We start from the raw sequence: 21,032 nt of genomic DNA on the forward strand, positions 1-21,032 counted from the left end.
ATCCGACATTTCAATGCATTTGTAAATGGATCAGGATCCTGATCAGTATTACAAATTCCATCAGTTGGCATACGTTCTGACTGATACGGCAGGCAGTTCAGGCGACGGAACTGCCTGCCGGATTCCTCTGCCACAAGTGTGAAAGTACCCTTAGAAAAATGATATATAGCCAGTACATGTCACATGATATAATACTCAATAAATCACTCCAATAAATCACGACAATCGCCAAAGGAAGGGCTACACACAACGGCACAAACACAACCATTTGAGCAATCACCGACCAGAGCACCTCAATGTGAGAACATTACCCAACACATATCAAAACTCACGACAGTTAAAGAAAATACGTAGAGGGAGACACTCCCACAAGAAGAGACAAACACAACTATCACAGGTAATGCCAAATGTTGTAAATTTAAGTAGTCACAACTCACAGAAGCACAAACCTCATTATTGAAAAAAGGGTTAAAATTTGCCCCCACTAAAACAGATACATTTTCGACTTATATTGGGGTGGAAACGTTTGAGGAGACTCGTGCCTTTAAAAAAATATTTTCTGAAAAATCCCTGGCTAACCATCAGGATATAGATTGTTTATCAAAATATCCCCACACATTATTAAAAGAAAAATCAAGAAATATCCTAAAACAGGAGATGAGTGATTATATGACCACATTTTAAAGTGAATGTAGATAAGGAATAAGAGTCTAAAATAACTGTAGAAATAAAACAAACAATCTAACTTGAAAAGAGACCATTCCCATCTAGCGAGTGCCCTCCACAATCTCATTTATTATTGCTTTCTTTGGGATGGGCGAGTCCAGTGAGGTGTGCACCCATTTTTATTGTGCCCATTTGGTGAGCCATACGTTAAAAGGGTTGTCCAGGCATTCCTCCTGCCCTAACAGCAGGCAAAGAGAGACAACCATGCTGTGGGTGGGACAGATGCCAGGGGGACCATCTGATGCCCAGTGAGTATCATACACAGGTTCTATTTTAATTATTGGGACTGACACACAATACTCGCTGGGTATCTAACAGCTGCCCCAGCAACCTGGCCCCCCAGTGTGCTATCAAGACTCTTCACAACAGATAACAGGTCATGTGAGTATGTCAAGACAACCCCATTTAGTCTCCAGAAGCACTCAAAAATATACAATTTAGGGTGGGTTCACACTAGCGTTATGGAGTCCGTTATGGCTTTCCGTTATAACGGAACATTACAGAATCCATAAGACGACAAGGACGGATCCGTTTTGCTGCCCCATAGACTTGCATCATGACGGAATGCAAAACGGACGCCTTTAACCACCTCCGGACCGCCTAACGCAGGATCGCGTTCCGGAGGTGGCAGCCCTGCGCAGAGTCACGCATATATGCGTCATCTCGCGATGGCCGAGATTTTCCTGTGAACGCGCGCCACACAGGCGCGCGCGCTCACAGGAACAGAAGGTAAGAGAGTTGATCTCCAGCCTGCCAGCGGCGATCGTTCGCTGGCAGGCTGGAGATGTTTTTTTTTTAACCCCTAGCAGGTATATTAGACGCTGTTATCAAAACAGCGTCTAATATACCTGCTACCTGGTCCTCTGGTGGTCCCCTTTGTTTGGATCGACCACCAGAGGACACAGGTAGCTCAGTAAAGTAGCACCAAGCACCACTACACTACACCCCCCCCCCCCCCCCCTTATTAACCCCTTATTAGACCATGATCACCCCTGATCACCCCATATAGACTCCCTGATCACCCCCTGTCATTGATCAACCCCCTGTAAAGCTCCATTCAGATGGTCCGCATGATTTTTACGGATCCACTGATAGATGGATCGGATCCGCAAAACGCATCCGGACGTCTGAATGAAGCCTTACAGGGGCGTGATCAATGACTGTGGTGATCACCCCATATAGACTCCCTGATCACCCCCCTGTAAAGCTCCATTCAGATGTCCGCATGATTTTTACGGATGCACTGATAGATGGATCCGATCCGCAAAACGCTTCCGGACGTCTGAATGAAGCCTTACAGGGGCATGATCAATGACTGTGGTGATCACCCCCCTGTCATTGATTACCCCCCTGTAAAGCTCCATTCAGATGTCCGCATGATTTTTACGGATGCACTGATAGATGGATCCGATCCGCAAAACGCATCCGGACGTCTGAATGAAGCCTTACAGGGGCATGATCAATGACTGTGGTGATCACCCCATATAGACTCCCTGATCACCACCCTGTCATGATCACCACCCCTGTCATTGATCACTCCCCCTGTCATTGATCACTCCCCCTGTCATTGATCACCCTCTGTAAGGCTCCATTCAGACATTTTTTTGGCCCAAGTTAGCGGAATTTTTTATTTTTTTTCTTACAAAGTCTCATATTCCACTAACTTGTGTCAAAAAATAAAATCTCTCATGAACTCACCATACCCCTCACGGAAACCAAATGCGTAAAATTTTTTAGACATTTATATTCCAGACTTCTTCTCACGCTTTAGGGCCCCTAGAATGCCAGGGCAGTATAAATACCCCACATGTGACCCATTTCGGAAAGAAGACACCCCCAGGTATTCCGTGAGGGCCATATTGAGTCCATGAAAGATTGAAATTTTTGTCCCAAGTTAGCGGAACGGGAGACTTTGTGAGAAAAAAATTAAAAATATCAATTCCGCTAACTTGTGCCAAAAAAAAAAAATTCTATGAACTCGCCATGCCCCTCAATGAATACCTTGGGGTGTCTTCTTTCCAAAATGGGGTCACATGTGGGGTTATTTATACTGCCCTGGCATTCTAGGGGCCCCCAAAGGTGAGAAGAAGTCTGGTATCCAAATGTCTAAAAAATGCCCTCCTAAAAGGAATTTGGGCACCTTTGCGCATCTAGGCTGCAAAAAAGTGTCACACATCTGGTATCGCCCCGTACCTCAGGAGAAGTTGGGGAATGTGTTTTGGGGTGTCATTATAACATATACCCATGCTGGGTGAGAGAAATATCTTGGTCAAATGCCAACTTTGTATAAAAAAATGGGAGAAAGTTGTCTTTTGCCAAGATATTTCTCTCACCCAGCAAGGGTATATGTAAAATGACACCCCAAAACAATTCCCCAACTTCTCCTGAATACGGCGATACCACATGTGTGACACTTTTTTGCAGCCTAGGTGGGCAAAGGGGCCCATATTCCAAAGAGCACCTTTAGGATTTCACAGGTCATTACCTACTTACCACACATAGGGCCCCTGGAAAAATGCCAGGGCAGTATAACTACCCACAAGTGACCCCATTTTGGAAAGAAGACACCCCAAGGTATTCCGTGAGGGGCATGGCGAGTTCCTAGAATTTTTTATTTTTTTGTCACAAGTTAGTGGAAAATGATGATTTATTTTTATTTTTATTTTTTTTTTTCATACAAAGTCTCATATTCCACTAACTTGTGACAAAAAATAAAAACTTCCATGAACTCACTATGCCCATCAGCGAATACCTTGGGGTCTCTTCTTTCCAAAATGTGGGTCACTTGTGGGGTAGTTATACTGCCCTGGCATTCTAGGGGCCCAAATGTGTGGTAAGGAGTTTGAAATCAAATTCTGTAAAAAATGACCTGTGAAATCCGAAAGGTGCTCTTTGGAATATGGGCCCCTTTGCCCACCTAGGCTGCAAAAAAGTGTCACACATCTGGTATCTCCGTACTCAGGAGAAGGTGGGGAATGTGTTTTGGGGTGTCATTTTACATATACCCATGCTGGGTGAGAGAAATATCTTGGCAAAAGACAACTTTTCCCATTTTTTTATACAAAGTTCGCATTTGACCAAGATATTTATCTCACCCAGCATGGGTATATGTAAAAAGACACCCCAAAACACATTCCCCACCTTCCCCTGAGTACGGAGATACCAGATGTGTGACACTTTTTTGCAGCCTAGGTGGGCAAAGGGGCCCACATTCCAAAGAGCACCTTTCGGATTTCACAGGTCATTTTTTACAGAATTTGATTTCAAACTCCTTACCACACATTTGGGCCCCTAAAATGCCAGGGCAGTATAACTACCCCACAAGTGACCCCATTTTGGAAAGAAGAGACCCCAAGGTATTCGCTGATGGGCATAGTGAGTTCATGGAAGTTTTTATTTTTTGTCACAAGTTAGTGGAATATGAGACTTTGTAAGAAAAAAAAAAAAAAAAAAAAAAATCATCATTTTCCGCTAACTTGTGACAAAAAATAAAAAGTTCTATGAACTCACTATGCCCATCAGCGAATACCTTAGGGTGTGTACTTTCCGAAATGGGGTCATTTGTGGGGTGTTTGTACTGTCTGGCCATTGTAGAACCTCAGGAAACATGACAGGTGCTCAGAAAGTCAGATCTGCTTCAAAAAGCGGAAATTCACATTTTTGTACCATAGTTTGTAAACGCTATAACTTTTACCCAAACCATTTTTTTTTTACCCAAACATTTTTTTTTTATCTAAGACATGTAGAACAATAAATTTAGAGCAAAATTTCTATATGGATCTCGTTTTTTTTGCAAAATTTTACAACTGAAAGTTATTAAATGTCATTTTTTGCAAAAAAATTCGTTAAATTTCGATATTAATAACAAAAAAAGTAAAAATGTCAGCAGCAATGAAATACCACCAAATGAAAGCTCTATTAGTGAGAAGAAAAGGAGGTAAAATTCATTGGGTGGTAAGTTGCATGACCGAGCAATAAACGGTGAAAGTAGTGTAGGTCAGAAGTGTAAAAAGTGGCCTGGTCTTTCAGGGTGTTTAAGCACTGGGGGCTGAAGTGGTTAAAAAGCATTCCGTTTGCTCTCCGTCCTAATAGAAGTCTATGGGAATCAAAACGGATCCGTCTGGTTCCCGTTATGCAAGACGGAAAACAAAGTCCTGTCAACAGGACTTTGTTTTCCGTCTTGCATAACGGGACCCAGACAGTTGAGTTATGTTTTCCCATAGACTTTTATTAGGACGGAGCAAAACGGAATGCCTCTTAAAGGCTTCTGTTTTGCATTCCATCCTATGGATTTCGTTATAACGGAAAGCCATAACAGACTCCATAACGCTAGTGTGAACCCACCCTTACAAACAATTACAAAACTGATCAGGGTATACTCTGCTTATAAAAAAAAAAAAAAAGCAAAGTTGAAAACCTCACTCTTAGGCCTATTGCACACGACCGTATGGCTTTTTCAGTGTTTTGCGGTCCGTTTTTCACGGATCCGTTGTGTTTCCGTTTCTGTTCCGTTTTTCCGTATGGCATATACAGTATACAGTAATTACATTGATAAAATTGGGCTGGGCATAACATTTTCAATAGATGGTTCAGGAAAAAATGGAACGGGAACGGAAGACATAAGGATGCATTTCCGTATGTGTTCCGTTTTTTTTGCGGACCCATTGACTTGAATGGAGCCACGGACCGGGATTTGCGGGCAATAATAGGACATGTTCTATGTTAAAACGGAACGGAAATACGGAAACGGAATGCATACGGAGTACATTCCGTTTTTTTTGCGGAACCATTGAAATGAATGGTTCCGTATACGGAACGCAAAAAACGGCCAGTAAATGGGAAAAAAAAACGGCCGTGTGCAGGAGGCCTTAGAATAATCCATTGGGAAAAAACACCAATTTCATTAGTCCTACCTGCGAGCCCAAGATGTAGCCTCTTTCTTGTCCATTAGCATCATCTCATAGTAATTGGTGAGGTTTTGCTCTATAAAATGGAAAGTCCTTATGCTAGCTGTTTCAGACACAAGCTCTGGTCGAAACTGATGCACACGATTGAAGGCCATGAAAAAAGCCATTGACCAAAGGTAGTACGTTTCATCATGCTGCTGTGCCTTCTCACGAATCAAGTGATCCTTAAAATAAAAAAAATAAACAAAAGAGAGGTCAAGTGAAATCCAAAACCATGTATATGTCCTCAAAGAGGCTGTCAAGCATATGCATGCTGCAATAGACAAACAATGCAACTTTGTGTCTTGAGAATCTCTGCTCTAACTGACAGAGGCAAATCTCTCCATTATCCATGTCTCAGCGAGTAAAGCTTATTCATGTATATTATGCCACTTTCTAAGATACTGTATGTAAAAATTCCTTAGTTCTCAAGACATCAGATTAAAGTAATTCAATTTGAGCCTTCATGAAATGCCCCAACCAGGCAGTGTCAACTGCAATTTACCTAACACTGTAAACTCATTATAGGCTTCAATGGGGCCCTAATAATCAGGCTCCCATCAGGTCATTTCATTTCTATATATTTCTGCTCCTTTAATATTTACACGTCTCTGACTACATTAATCACCTTCACAATGTACATGAGTCGATTATAACAGTTCTCCAAGAAGTCTATGCAGAACTCCTTCAGGAAGAGACGGACATTTAAAGCTGAACGACGGCGTGTCTCTGTATCTTTGGCTTGTTGCTTCCTCTTTGAGACTCTCCTTAAGTTCTTTCCAAGGTCATGGGTGTAATTCTGAAACTGTTATTCACAAAGTAAATCTTTCAATACACATGAAAAATCATTCAAAAGAACAGTACACTTACATGGTGTGTAGAGGGAAGTGCTGTGTAGGTGTAATATATATATTACACACACATCTAAATGTGGTCAATAATACCCACCAATCGCGGGCCCCGATTGTGTTATCGTGGATTTGCACCCAGTTCATCACGTCTGACTGTGCTGCTGCGATGTGTGTGTGTGTGTGTGTGTGTGTGTGTGTGTGTGTGTGTGTGTGTGTGTGTGTGTGTGTGTGTGTGTGTGTGTGTGTGTGTGTGTGTGTGTGTGTGTGTATATATATATCCAACCTTTTAATAATAGACTGTAGACTTGTATTTGTTTTAATAAATATTTTATTGTACAAAACAGTTTATAGTCGTTTGTAGTCGCGGCCGCAAGTCAACGCACGTAGTTCAGGAAGGGCGTATAGCAACAGGTAGTTAGTATTTATAGTCTAGATAGGCGGAGTCCTCAATAGACTCACGCCTATTTATGATTATTAATATCAACCCAAAATATGAATAAATATATTTTTTTTTAACATTGTGACCTTCTTTTCAACTCTTTAGCTGCAGATCTGCTAATTTAAGAGCTCCTCTTCCGACATCCAAGATGGCTGGACTGCTTTTCAGACTTTATGATGTGCACTGGTAGCCCAAGAAATTTCCTACTTGTCCAGGTCTGTTCAAGTTGATAGTACTGGCCAATATAAGGCAGCAGGAAGTGTCTTGAGCTACCAAATTCACAGTAGGCATCATGTAATCTGAGAAGTGGCGCGACCATCTTTGATAGCAGAAAAGGAGAGCAGGAACTAGCAGACCTGCAGCTAAAAGGACGGAAAGGAGGTAATGAGGTAAGGCTTCTGTTCGTTAACCAGCTAGTGATTTATTTATTTTTTCCTGGAAACTGGAGGGTTTCATTAAATAAAAAAAACGAATTGCTTCATTGGGAAAAAAAAAAAAAAATTTGATATTTCGTATAACTATGAAAACAAATGAAGTATCCTTCAGCTCAGGAAGGGCCCACTTAAGGATGGGGGGGACCCACACAGGTTCTCAGCTACACTGATTTATATTAGGGTTAAGCGAAGTGTGCGATGTATTTTAGGTAAAGAAGAGCAAATACAGTAACTTTTAAAGTTAAGCTTACACATAGCAGATCCACCATCAAATCCAAAGTGTAAGATCTGCAGCGTAATGCAAAGTGGATCAGATGCTAACAAATACTATATCCACACTACAGAAATAAAAAATTTGCATAGGTACTGACATGCATAGCAAATCTTAATCTACTTGTTGGAGCCACACCATCTTTACCATGCACATGAACTTAAATATCCAGCTCCTATCACTTTAAATGAGAAATACTTACATTATGAAGCCCCTGGTGGTAGATGACATCATTATCTCCAATCGATTTTAAACCCTCAATTACATACGAGCCACCAAACCGAGAATGCCTAGAACAAGAAAACACAGCTTAGTAAATCCAGTTGATGTATATTATAAGTTAAAAGGCTACTCCATCCTCCGACATTTATGGCATATCCTCGACACACAATTCTGCTTCCAGCGCCTCTCGACAACAGGGTTCCAGCAACCGCCGTCCCACAGCTGCTGTAAATGGTTAGGAGGCCGCACATGCATGGGTCTCATCCATGAACTTCTATAAGGGTTCTCTAGATAGGCGTGGGTCCCATAAGACCTGCACCTATATTGACATATCCTGTGGCTATGCCATAACCGTTTGAGATGGGAATAACCATCAAAATCAATTTAAATCACACAAATACTCAATAGACAACATAAAAAATATCCAGTGTTTAAGATTTTAGTGAGGAGACTTTTTGAAGAGGATGCATCACCTCTCCTGACTGTTAGCCAGTAAGTGTATTCTTCATTTAAAACACATGGAGCATTTTTTTATTCTTAAAACTCTGTATTGGTAATTCTGTCTGGACCTTGAAATTACCATTCCCTTTGACTCTACACATTGAGACACTGTAAGCATTCACTGGACAGTGAGTGTGTACAGGGGCACACTGGGAAAAAAATATCGGCCAGTAGCCAATTTGCTTATACAACTACAAGAAACATTACAGAGGAAGAACACTGCATAGCTCCAGCTCTCTATTTAGGGGTTAGCGTGTAGATCCACTTATTTCCAAAGCTATCCTTATATGCTCAAATTACCTGGTACCACGCTGAAATACTCTGCTCTTTTTTTCTGCCATTTCTTTTTGCCGAAGAATCTCTAAGTCTTTAAGGTCTGTTACTCTTTCAGCCGAAAATCGTCCCTGACCAGTTGCAGCCAACTGCTCGGCATTCTGTAAAGCAGTTCATATATATTTATATAAATAATTTTTTTTTTAAAAAAACACACACACAGAATGTTTCAATAGTTTAACAACGTTAATTAGCAGATTTTTGCACTTACCATAAAATGTTTCTCTTCTGTTCATTGGAGGATACAGGCAAGAGCATAGTATAACTGCTGTCACTAGGAGGTGGATACTAAGCAAAAAGAGTGAACTCTTTCACCAGCTATACGTACTAAGCTAAGACAAGTTCGTCTTAGCAACCCCTACAGGATGTGGGGACTGCACAAATAGACATCAAATTGCACTGATATAAAATGGAAAGGAATGAAAAGCCCATTAAGCGAACTCCGAGAGTGACAATCCAAGGGAAAAAGAATGCCTTGAATGGTTGGACGTTCGGCCCTTTATCGTTAATGCTCATCACGGGAGCCTATCGCAATTTCCTCTGAACTGGAATGGGCCACATCTGACCTCAGGGATCTATATAGCCCAGAATCACCACATTGGTCGCATCAGTTTAAGAGACAACCTGCATCCTCTTGACCAGTGAATGCGGCCACTGGAGACACAAGGGCAGATGGACTGGCTTCACGGGCGCTAGACACTGGGGTAAGCAGGCGGGGCAAAGGGGGCCTGACTGACTGCACGGAAACTTTGTGTGGTAGAAACAAGCAAAGTGCTACACTGTGGCCACAGTATCTGGGGGGGGTTCAGCCCTTGAATCTGAAATGGTGCTGATTAACAATCACAGGAGAGAAGCAAGAGTGAGGAACTTGAGGCCCAGTAGGAAGGGTAGTGTGCCAAATAGTTCAGATCTTCTAGAATCTACCACTGGTGAGGTCCCCCAAGGCAAGGAGAAGAGCATGTGAATATGACGATGTCTAGAATAGGGAGAGGAGGAATGATAAGACACAAAGTTTTCACATCAAAGAGGAAGAAGGCAGCACAATCCAAGCTGAAGCACTAGCAACTGAGCACTAATCCTGACCCCTTACTACCTCGTCTCCAGGGAGAGGCCTAGGCCCAAGGACTAGCAGCGCATTGTCCTGCTCACATGTATGTGCTTCACCTGAACAGTGAGAAGCAAGAAGCAGAAGTGAAATGCTCACCCAGTGAGCCCAGGAGAAAGTCCAGGCTCAAGGCTAAGCCGTTTGCTAAAGTGGTTCCAGCGCCCGCAAAACTCTCACCTGCACCGAGCGAACATAAGTCCTGGAACGAAGAGTGTGGCGTGTGGTAAATCCAGTGAACCAGCTATCCATGTGACAGGAAGGCTGTGGTAGGGGGCTGCAGCATAGGTAAGCCAGGACTCTGCCTAATGGAAGTGCCAAAGGGCGGGCGGGTGAAACAGCATCCACAATGGATATAGTGAAATTGGCGACTTCATAGAAGAGATAGGGTACCTATACATACTTGCCTGTCTAACTTTTTCAGCCCACCCATATTCCAGCATGTAACCTTCGCTAACATGCTGCCCCCTTGGGGACAGAAGCTATGCTGGAAATAAGGGGCATAAAAGTGGAAAGGTGACCCAATTGCTGGCAACCTTACCATTTCTCCTTGCCTTCCAGCGGTAGGAAGTAGTGACCAGCTGGTCTCCCTCCACGTGTGGGGAAACAGGTGGCCTGTAGCCCCAGAGAGTAACAGAAACAAAAATAAATAAATACATTTTTAGCAGACCTGCCAAGCAGGTACATCTGCTTCCTACAAACACTAAGCTATAACTGTCCTAGCTTAGTCCCTGCAGAAAGGGCATAGCAGGTGGGAGAAGTTTACTCTTTTTGCTCAGTTTCCACCTCCTACTGGCAGCAGCTATACCATGGTCTTGCCCGAGTCCCCCAATGACACAGATGAGAAAAACGAATTAAATGTTCCAGCACTCTTGCTGATCAACTATTCAAAGAGGCCGCAACATCAGAAGCCAGTGACATCACCATACATCGGTCACATGACCTAAACGCAGATTAGTCCCATTCAAGTCAATGGGACTGAGGTGCAAAAGCAAGCATATCCGTTATACAATGTATGGCGTTGTGCTTGGCAAGTTGTAAAAAGAGCACCGAGCTCATCAGTGCTCTGGGGACCACAGTAGCCTCATCAAACAGCCGATAGCCAGGGCTGGTGAAAGTCAGACCCCTGCCATGCTGATATTAATGATCAAAAACGAAAACCGGCATGAAAAAAAACACGAAACCTATATACATAAATAGCAAATCAGTATTCGGCTATTAAACCCTAGACATTGGTGCAGATATAAAACATGGGTTCCAGTAATGCAAGATATATTATCTTCTGATTTCCCTTCAGTTGTTTCCTCTGTTTTTGCTGAGATTAGGCTACTTTTACATTAGCGTTAGCAGGGTTCGGCAGACTGTTCCATGCCGGACCCTGCTGACACTAATGTGAAAGTAGCCTTAGACCTCAGTACTTGCTACGTCAATAAAATATTCCTGCTGTGGCCCTAATAAATCAGTAGCAAAAGTCTATAAAATCCTTGTATAAAAAGTTTGGACAACAGCCCAGCAAAAATTATTGTTTTCAGTACTGCATTTGGTTGTACAAGTCAGAGATGCAACCTTTTTTAAGTACAGTGGGAATCTGCTTTCTCAAGCATATTGTCCATTTTCATCTACTTTTCATATGATATAGCGTTCAAGTAGATGTGACCACTGAGGCCAATGACTGGCTACAGCAGTAACTGGACCAAGCCAATTCATGGTCCTGGGCAGACGGTAAGCTGCCTGGAGCGGAGCTGGAAAGGCTGGACCATGGGCAGGTCCAGCCTTTCAGTTGTTTCAGAAATTCTGCTCGACAATATAATCTCCCTGCATATATTATTTATTGACATACCAAAGTCTTTCAAGTGTAATTACCCACTAGAAATGTTTGTGGCATATCCTACTGATGTGTGATCAAGATACTGGACTGTTTGAACTGCTATCAGATTTCCAGTGAAGATGCATGCTCCTCATTATGTTGAGTTAGCATTCACTCTTCTATATCTCACGTTCACCCAGGCAGAAAGTCACTTGACTGCGCTCATTTCCTCTGGGAGCAGGTAACTGGGCCATTCCATTCTAGGGATGGGTAAGAACAATCATATCATTTCTTGCTGATGTGTGGCAGTCACTCACCTGATCTCGGAACATGAGAGACACTGTTTCTAAAACATGCATGCTCCATTGCTGCTCCGTCTCTGAACTAGCCAAGAACTTTACAAGGTCATCCATACCACTCATGTGGACTGCCCACAATACTCTGTCATGAATGCTAGCATCATCATCCACATTCTGAAAGAAGCAAAACATAATGAGCAAGAGACACATGCTTAAAAATGTAGTCATTTTACAGAACCCCTAAAGGACTGAGCCAACTTTGTTTTTTTCTTCTCCACCTTCCAAGAGCCATAATCGTTTTACTTTTCTATTTATATAGCCTTACGAGGGCTTACAGTTTGTGGGACAAGTAGATTTTTTTTAATGGCGCTGTTTAATTTACTTTACCTCATACTGATATATACAGTGCCATGGAACGAATGGTGCTTTAATAATACTTAAAATTAGGAAAAATTCTTTGTGGGCCAAAATAAAAAAATAAAAAAACATTTTTGGCTTTGTTTTTACGGCATTCACTTTGAAAAAAAAAATTATTTAAAAAAATTAGGCCTCATGCATGCGGCCGTGCCCGTACTGCAGGCCGCAAACAGCGGGTCCACAATATACGGACGGGTCCGCAAACCAGAAGGCACGGTGCGGAACAGATGCTCGGAACCACTACGAAGTGCTTCTGTGGAGTTTCTCTCGGTGCCTCCACACTGCAAAAATAGAACACGTTGAATGCGTCTGGATCTGTCTGCGGCAGCCACACGGATGGTGCCCGTGCATTAGGGACCGCAAATTGAGCATGAGGCCCTACTCTCAGAACTCTATAAAAAGTTAATGTAGAAAGTTGTGCATGTCCTCGCCATATACTGAAAATGGGTCCGTTTTCAAGATACATGCAGGTCCCAGAGGTGGGATCATGTGGATCTGCCATAACGATCCATCATGAGAAAACCCTTTTAAAAGGTGTTAAAATAGAGCTCTGTACCTGCAAAATATAGTTTCACAAATTCAAACACATTTTGCTGTAACAAAGAATGATAAAAGACCTTTTCCTCATCTGGATCTGCAGGTACATGAAGTATATTTCGTACTAATAAAAGGATCCTTTCAATGAGCAAGTTATGATCCTCTTCACGTTGCTCCCAGTCCTATTCGAAAAACAGACAAAAATTAAGAATTTTAAATGAAGTGTAAAAATATCAAGCCTCGTGCAAAACAGATTAAACAGTTTGTTTTGAGAAACTTAACAGATTTATCATAACTCAAGAGGTATACCTGCAGTGCAATGCAACCCAAATATAGCATAAGATTTTGCAAGTGGCAATTCCAGATGAAACAGACAAACAAAACAAGACAAAAAAAGAACAATACAAACAAAAAATAAAGTGACTAAAGTGAATAAACGTGACTTACCATCTGCAGCAAATCATAGAGCTTTTCACTCAAGACTACAAACAGTCTTTCATTTGCAAAGGCCTGAGAACCAGAAACAAAATAAAAAAACTGAGACCAGCTTGGTATTTACTGCTACTAAACAACTTAAAGGGTTTGTCACACGAAAATAATACTATAGTTTTAAAACCAACTCCTGGATCTGAATACTTTTGTAATTGCATGTATTTAAAAATTTTGTATAGCCACTGAGTTAATGAATATAATCTCTGTATATCGCCACCTGCTGGTTGTTCTTTTTCTTATTTCTTTGTCCTGCTCACTTAGATGGCCGCACATGCTCCGTTTCATCGTTCAACTGCCTCTTGAACTGTGATAGGTAGAGAGCTGCAGCAGAATGGACACGCCCCCTGAGCAGCAGCAGAAAAGACACTCCCCTGAGCTGTCAGCTTGATATAAATCTAGCAGAGCAATGAATGTGGAGATCTCTGGATCCATGAGAGGTACAGGGCTGGTTCTAGCTTTGTTAGAAAGATTGCTATGTACTATATTTTGTTAATTTTTTAGATTATTCATGGGACAATCCACTTAAAGGGGTTGTCCGGGTTCAGAGCTGAACCCGGACATCCCTCCATTTTCACCCCGGCAGCCCCCCTGACATGAGCATCGGAGCAGTTCATGCTCCGATGCTCTCCTTTGCCCTGCGCTAAATTGCGCAGGGCAAAGGCATTTTTTTGGAGATCCGGTGACGTACCGGGGCTCTCCAGGAACTGCCAGGAACCCCGGTGACGTCACCAGCACTGATGGGCGGAATTTAGCTCTGCCCTAGCCAGTAAAACGGCTAGGGCAGAGCTAAAGCCGGCCCCTCAGAGTCGGTGACGTCACCAAACACACTGCCGGCGGAAGTTTACGCCCGGCAGTGTGTTATTGAAAACAAAAGAGCCCGTGCCCTGCGCTATTTAGTGTGGGGCAAGGGAGCGCATCGGAGCATGAGATGCTCAGATGCTAGCCTCAGGGGGGCTGTCTGGGTGAAAATAAGGGTATGTCCAGGTTCAGCTCTGAGGGAGAAGGAAGCAGTATTTACATGCCGCAGTCATCTCCTCTGCATATAAACGGGTATTTGTCACAGCAATTGCTTGTCTCCATATAGTTTTATTGTTTATCTGTAGCGGTTCCTGGTTGGAGCTGATCTGCTCCACAGAAACACAGATTTTGGGTACTGACCGAAAGACTTGATTATCCAATGAAAGACAGTTTGCATCTCTTTCAATACCAGGTTGCCCAGCCGAGCTGCTATTAGCCACCTTGCCGTAGCTGCTTTTGAGGGAACACTTAGAAGCCCTTATCATTGCATTGTCTACAAAATAGCGGGAGAGGGTAATGCGCAAGTTATTTAATTCAAGAAACATGTCAGCAAGAACACAAAGTGTGATGATGCTACGGAGATGCTAGTTAACCCGTTCCCTGCCGAGGATGAACGCAATAACTCGTGACTTTAAACACTTTTCAAGGGTAGAATATAACGGCCTAGATCCAGTACTTATTGCACAGCATGAAATATTTTAGTTCTTGGTTTGGTGAGTGAGCATGGAAGCTGAATGCAAGAAAGATCACATCTTGCTACTGTCATGTCTTCCCCTCCAGTGACTGAACATCTGGATCTTGAAAGGTTTTGGTCCCTTCAGTTCTGAGGGTGTTGTGCTTGGATCAGACTCGTCAATGTCAATATTATTTTTTTTACAAAAGGTTACATTTTGATTTAAAATGGCACAAAGGCACCCCAACTGTTAACGGCTGGATGGCACTCTCACACAGACAGGCATCTTGTTTCATTAAATAAATGTGTATAGTTGTTTAATACGACTTTTTCAGGCTGTGTGTTTGGCAAAAGCGTCAAAGCCTGACTGGACATCAGCCATGTCAGGATGTAAATTGCACACAAAAGTCACAGCACCAGAAACCCCATAGAAATGTTGTTCCTGTGTTTTATTTTAATGTTTATCACCAGAAGAGGTTATGGAATCAAAACGGGGATAATAATATAACCTCACCTCTTTATAAGTCTGTAGGTAGGACACAACCTGCAGGAAATGATGGCGAAAAGTAGGGTCTTGTGGAACTTTCCCAAAACACAGAAGTGCTGGTTGGGTTAAGTTCACCGTTAACCTGTAAAACATTGCAGTCTGGTTATGAAACATCCCAATCTGCTCCTGTGCATTCATGTCAACCTATTCATGCTGGTTACCTAATAACAGCATCAAAGAGTTGCTTGTCATTGTGGTGCTGAATGACTAGAGGTATAAGATCATTCTGCAGGATTTGGGCAGCACCCAGCTGTTGTCGGATATCTCTGGTTTCATCCTCATGACGAAGGTAACGGATTAAGTCTTTCACGCTTTCTGGAATGGATAACGAGAAGAGAGACTTAGGAAACAAATGTACAGTAGCAGTTTTCTCAGTAAAGTCAATTAGTGATGTTCATAAGGAAACACCTTAACAGGAAAAATGGTGATATCCCCAGCACATGCCTTAAAATGTCTAATCATCCAATTATAGTAAGTAACCCATTATTATAAGCTGAACTACCTGCATATATTACTACAAATGCTTTAAATCAAATCGCTCAAAAAAAATATGTACTCACCAAGGCAATCAGGTTCTTTGTGGTAGGTATCCCCCTCCTGGTACCCCAAGGCACTACACGTTGCTAATAACTCGCAGTTCATCATGTACAAGTCCATAAATTTCTTGCCACCTTAAGGAAGAATGGTGCTCTTCACCTGACAATTAGAAAGAAAGGTCAGGACCTCACTGTATAAGCGCGTGATCACAGTGTAAAATAGAGTAAACAGCTGAGCTTCCATGCACAGTGCTCATGTAGCACATTAAAGAGCCTTTCTACATTACATCTAATGCTTTCCTCTGCCTCATCACCGCCCAGCCAATTAATAAATGTGTAGTTGAACCCATCAGGCACTTATTACACCGAGCACAGGGCCTGAAGGAGGGGTTCACGACCCATGGATTCGCACTGGTGCCCTCTCCTCAGCCTCTGCACTTGGCATCAGATTTACCCAGGGCCTTGAATGATTTGCTTCAATACAAAAATAAAAAGTATATTCCAAACATCCATAACTCATGCAGCAAGTTCTAGCCCAGGGATTAGCAACCTCCAGCACTCCAGCTGTTCTGAAACTACAACTCCTTTCACGTCTATGGGAGTCACAAGAACTGCCAAGTGTGCATACTGGGAGTTGTAGTTTCACAGCAGAAGGAGTGCCGAAGGTTGCTGACCCCTGTTCTAGCTCTTTACTTTATATACAAACGCAAGGAAGATTGTTATTTTTCATGTGCGCCCCCCATCAGACTGTACTGCAAACCGCTCCTAAGGGCCCCTTCCTGAAGCAGCCCCTGAAATGTCATTCTGCTGTGTGAACACGTCAGACTCTCCCCTCCACGTGGAATATACTATGTGCATGGACATTTGGATTTAGGTCTCATGCACACAACCATATTTCCAGACGTGTGCTACAGACATTTTCTGTGGATAGCACCACGGACCCATTCATTTGGAAGGGTCTGCCCAAAAAAATGTAAAATAAATGGGAGGCACACGGATGTCATCTGTCGGTCTGATCTGCAGATTATATAACATGTCCTGTTGATATTTCAGAAAATTATTATATTGATGGGAGTGAGAAAAATGCAGAGAGCACACGGAAGGTACCTGCATTTGACAGATCTGTGGTTTGGGGGGGGCCACAATATGTACAGTCGTGTGCATGCAGTCCTAATATGGCCTTTTATGACATAACCGCCGGGATTTTGTTTGTAAGTTTGACATGGTTTCTCATCATGAAAAGAATTTGCCCACAATAAACAAACTTCAGTGGATTCCCTGCACGTGATCACGTTGTGTGGGTGACTGACGTTTTTAGGAGACCCTCCCAGCACAAGTCTGACCCAGGTGATTACTTATATTTTTTGGACAATCTATTTCGGTGGCTGCACATTTGCAGAACAGCAGTTTAGCTCCAAAACCATACAACTTAGGGCTCTTTCACAGTTGCGTTCTTGTCTTCCGGCATAGAGTTCCGTCGTCGGGGCTCTATGCCGGAAGAATCCTGATCAGTTTTATCCTAATGCATTCTGAATGGAGAGAAATCCGTTCAGGATGCATCAGGATGTCTTCAGTTCCGGAACGGAACGTTTTTTGGCCGGAGAAAATACCGCAGCATGCTGCGCTTTTTGCTCCGGCCAAAAATCCGGAACACTTGCCGCAAGGCCGGATCCGGAATTAATGCCCATTGAAAGGCATTGATCCGGCCTTAAGCTAAACGTCGTTTCGGCGCATTGCCGGAGCCGACATTTAGCTTTTTCAGAGTGGTTACCATGGCTGCCGGGACGCTAAAGTCCTGGCAGCCATGGTAAAGTGTAGTGGGGAGCAGTATACTTACCGTCTGTGCGGCTCCCGGGGCGCTTCAGAGTGACGTCAGGGCGCCCCAAGCGCATGGATCATGTGATCACATGGATCACGTCATCCATGCGCATGGGGCGCTCTGACGTCACTCTGGAGCGCCCCGGGAGCCGCACGGACGGTAAGTAAACTGCTCCCCCGCTCCCCGCTCCTACTATGGCAACCAGGACTTTAATAGCGTCCTGGGTGCCATAGTAACACTGAACGCATTTGGAAGACGGTTCCGTCTTCAAATGCTTTCAGTACACTTGCGTTTTTCCGGATCCGGCGTGTAATTCCGGCAAGTGGAGTACACGCCGGATCCGGACAACGCAAGTGTGAAAGAGGCCTAAGGCTACTTTCACACTAGCGTTCGGGGTTCCGCTTGTGAGTTCCGTTTGAAGCCTCTCACAAGCGGCCCCGAACGGATCCGTACGGCCCCAATGCATTCTGAGTGGTTGCGGATCCGCTCAGAATGCATCAGTCTGGCAGCGTTCAGCCTCCGCTCCGCTCAGCAGGCGGACACCCGAACGCAGCTTGCAGCGCTCGGGTGTCCGCCTGGCAATGCGGAGCCAAACGGATCCGTCCAGACTTACAATGTAAGTCAATGAGGACGGATCTGTTTGAAGTTCACACAGTATGGTGCAATTTCAAACGGATCCGTCCCCCATTGAATTTCAATGCAAAGTCTGGACGGATCTGTCTGACTAACTTTCAGACTTAGAATTTTTTCTGAAAGATAATGCAGACGGATCCGTTCTGAACGGATCCCATCGTTTGCCTTATAGGAGCGGATCCGTCTGAGCAGACACTAGACGGATCCGCTCCGAACGCAAGTGTGAAAGTAGCCCAAGCTAAGCACATCAGCAGCAGCACAAATCTCTTATTATCCCAGGGTGCTGGGCTCGGAGTGTACCCACTTCTCAGATGAGGGCAGGACTAGGTCTTACCTGCATGGGATGGAGCAGTAATGCCACCCACCCACAGGCAAGAGTGGCGGGATTACTGGGGGGGTGCAGACCTTTTTCTAACCTCAGTCGACAACCCCTATATGTTACAGTACAGACCTCAATACACAGGAAAATATGATGTCTCCACCCAAACAATGTGAACTTATCTTTATTGATAAATTGTGACTATTGGTCTTAGAAAAACTTTGCCTAAGGCCATATTTTTCATCCGTGTGATTTCAGATTTTTTTTTTCAGCTGGCACACAGACCTATTCATTTCTAGGGGGCCATGCACACATCCATGTTCCACATATTATAGAATATGTCCTATCATGGTCTGCATTAATGAGGATTAATGGCTCATGCACACAATCATATATTTTGCAGTCTGCAAAAACATGGATCCGGATTCTGTATTTTGCGAATCGGAACAGCTGGCCCCTAATAAAACAGTACTATCCTTGTCCGTAATGCGGACAATAATAGGACAGGTTCTATTTTTTTGCGGAATGGAAATACGGAAACAGAATGCACACGGAGTAACTTCCGTTTATTTTGCGAACCCATTGAAATTAATGGTTCCGCATACGGTCCGCAAAAAAAAAAAAAAAAACAACGTAATGGACACAGAAAGAAAATATGTTCGTGTGCATGAGCCCTAACAGTCATTTCTATAGACGGAAGTGATGAAAATGCAGAAAGCACGCAGAAGGTACTTGTTATTTTGCCGATCCTGGATTTTCAGTCCAAAATACAGATCCGTTGTGTGCACGAGTCCTTAGCGTTCAGGCACACTACCAAATTTTTCATCCGTGTGCTATCCGCCTTTTTTTTCCAGATAACACACTGACCCATTCATTTATATGCCGTCATGCACACATCTGTATCTTTTGTGGATCCGTGTGGCTGTTCCTCAAATTATAGAATTTGCTGGAAAAAAAACTTTCTATTGAAGGGAGTGAGAAAAATGCAGAATGCATGAGGATAGCAATATCAAGGTCCTGTGAAAAATGAGAGCTGGTAGCTGACGGGTTGCCATAGGCAACTACTCTATTTTCTTTTGCACTGGCCCGTCTCCCATAATGGCCGCTCAACCCACTGATCAGGCCTATCAGGCCAAACACTTACTGTCACTGAACTTTCAAAAAACTTTGCTGTAGATTCTGCTGCAGCGAAAAGAGACAGCACGATATGTGAGCACTTCTCTCACCTCGTTCTAGCGATCAGGGGGTCCCCGGGCTCAGACCTCCACCAATCAAAACCTCCAATATACGTCACTATGACATCAAGTTTTTTGAAAGCTCAGTGACATACTAACGATGTGACATGTGGGGACTGAAAAGTAACTAGAATTAAAGTTTGAATTATTAAAGTGGTTCTCCAAGAATTAAAAAAATGAAAATACTTAAATATTATTTTATAATAAATATATTTCACAAATACCTTTCATTACTTGTTTTGTCTAGAGAGCAATCATTAGGAGAAATAAAATGGCCGCCGTCCTATTAGTACACACAAAACCTGTCCTAATCACACAGGAGGACAAGTTACTTCACCACAATGAGCCATAGTGCTGCCTCATCCTCCTCTCAGGAATCATAATCCTGAATACAGGTGAATCTCTGTGGGAATGGAGAAGATGAGGAGACATGAGAGGAGGGTGAGGTGTGGCTAATGAGCAGCAGCTCTTGTATGTAGTCTCCATTACCACAGCAACACATTACCACAGTCTGTCCTGTCCGTCCTCTCAGTACTTCATGTCTTCTCATGAACTAAATTCACCAGAGATTCAGCTAAAGTTCTTATCAGCTGTATTCAGGATCATAATCCCTAACAAGCAGAGAGGAGGAGGAGGCAGCTCTTTACCTCAGTGTTGTAAAGTAGCTTGTCCTCATGTGTGAACTAATGGGACAGCGGCCATTTTGTTTCCCCTGATTGCTCCCCAGACAAAACGAGCCATTATAACTAATGAAAGGTATTTGAGACTATATTTATAATAAAGTAATATTTAACCCCTTAAGGATACAGGTACGCCCTGATGTCCCGGTACTTAAAGACACAGGGCGTACCCGTACGTCCTGTGTAGTTCTGATCACTGCCGCGGAGCCGGCAGTGATCGGAACGGGGTGCCTGTTGAGATCATTCAGCAGGCACCCTGTGACAATGCCTAGGAGGGTCCTGTGACCCCTCCCCCCCGCATTGCCAATCGCTACAAACCACAGGTCAATTCATACCTGCGGTTTGTAGCACTTATGCAAGTTTCTGATCACTGCGTTCTGTGACCGCAGGGATCAGAAACCTCAAAGTGCCTTGA

General features: G+C 43.3%; 1 protein-coding gene across 1 annotated transcript in view; it reads right to left on the reverse strand.

The window, feature by feature from the left end:
* Window positions 1-21,032, reverse strand: part of TIMELESS (timeless circadian regulator) — a 156,503-nt gene that overhangs the window by 100,912 nt on the left and 34,559 nt on the right. Inside the window, exons 2-11 of the mRNA XM_040425614.1 lie at window positions 15,956-16,091; window positions 15,557-15,710; window positions 15,363-15,477; window positions 13,333-13,395; window positions 12,966-13,067; window positions 11,950-12,105; window positions 8,691-8,824; window positions 7,870-7,957; window positions 6,301-6,477; window positions 5,640-5,857 (exon numbers count right to left, since the gene is read on the reverse strand). Of these exons, the coding sequence (XP_040281548.1) occupies window positions 5,640-5,857; window positions 6,301-6,477; window positions 7,870-7,957; window positions 8,691-8,824; window positions 11,950-12,105; window positions 12,966-13,067; window positions 13,333-13,395; window positions 15,363-15,477; window positions 15,557-15,710; window positions 15,956-16,052 (1,304 nt within the window). The 5' untranslated portion in view covers window positions 16,053-16,091. The remainder of the gene's footprint in view (window positions 1-5,639; window positions 5,858-6,300; window positions 6,478-7,869; window positions 7,958-8,690; window positions 8,825-11,949; window positions 12,106-12,965; window positions 13,068-13,332; window positions 13,396-15,362; window positions 15,478-15,556; window positions 15,711-15,955; window positions 16,092-21,032) is intronic.

Source organism: Bufo bufo, chromosome 3 (genome assembly GCF_905171765.1).
Source record: "Bufo bufo chromosome 3, aBufBuf1.1, whole genome shotgun sequence".
Classification (NCBI taxonomy): Eukaryota; Metazoa; Chordata; class Amphibia; order Anura; family Bufonidae; genus Bufo; species Bufo bufo.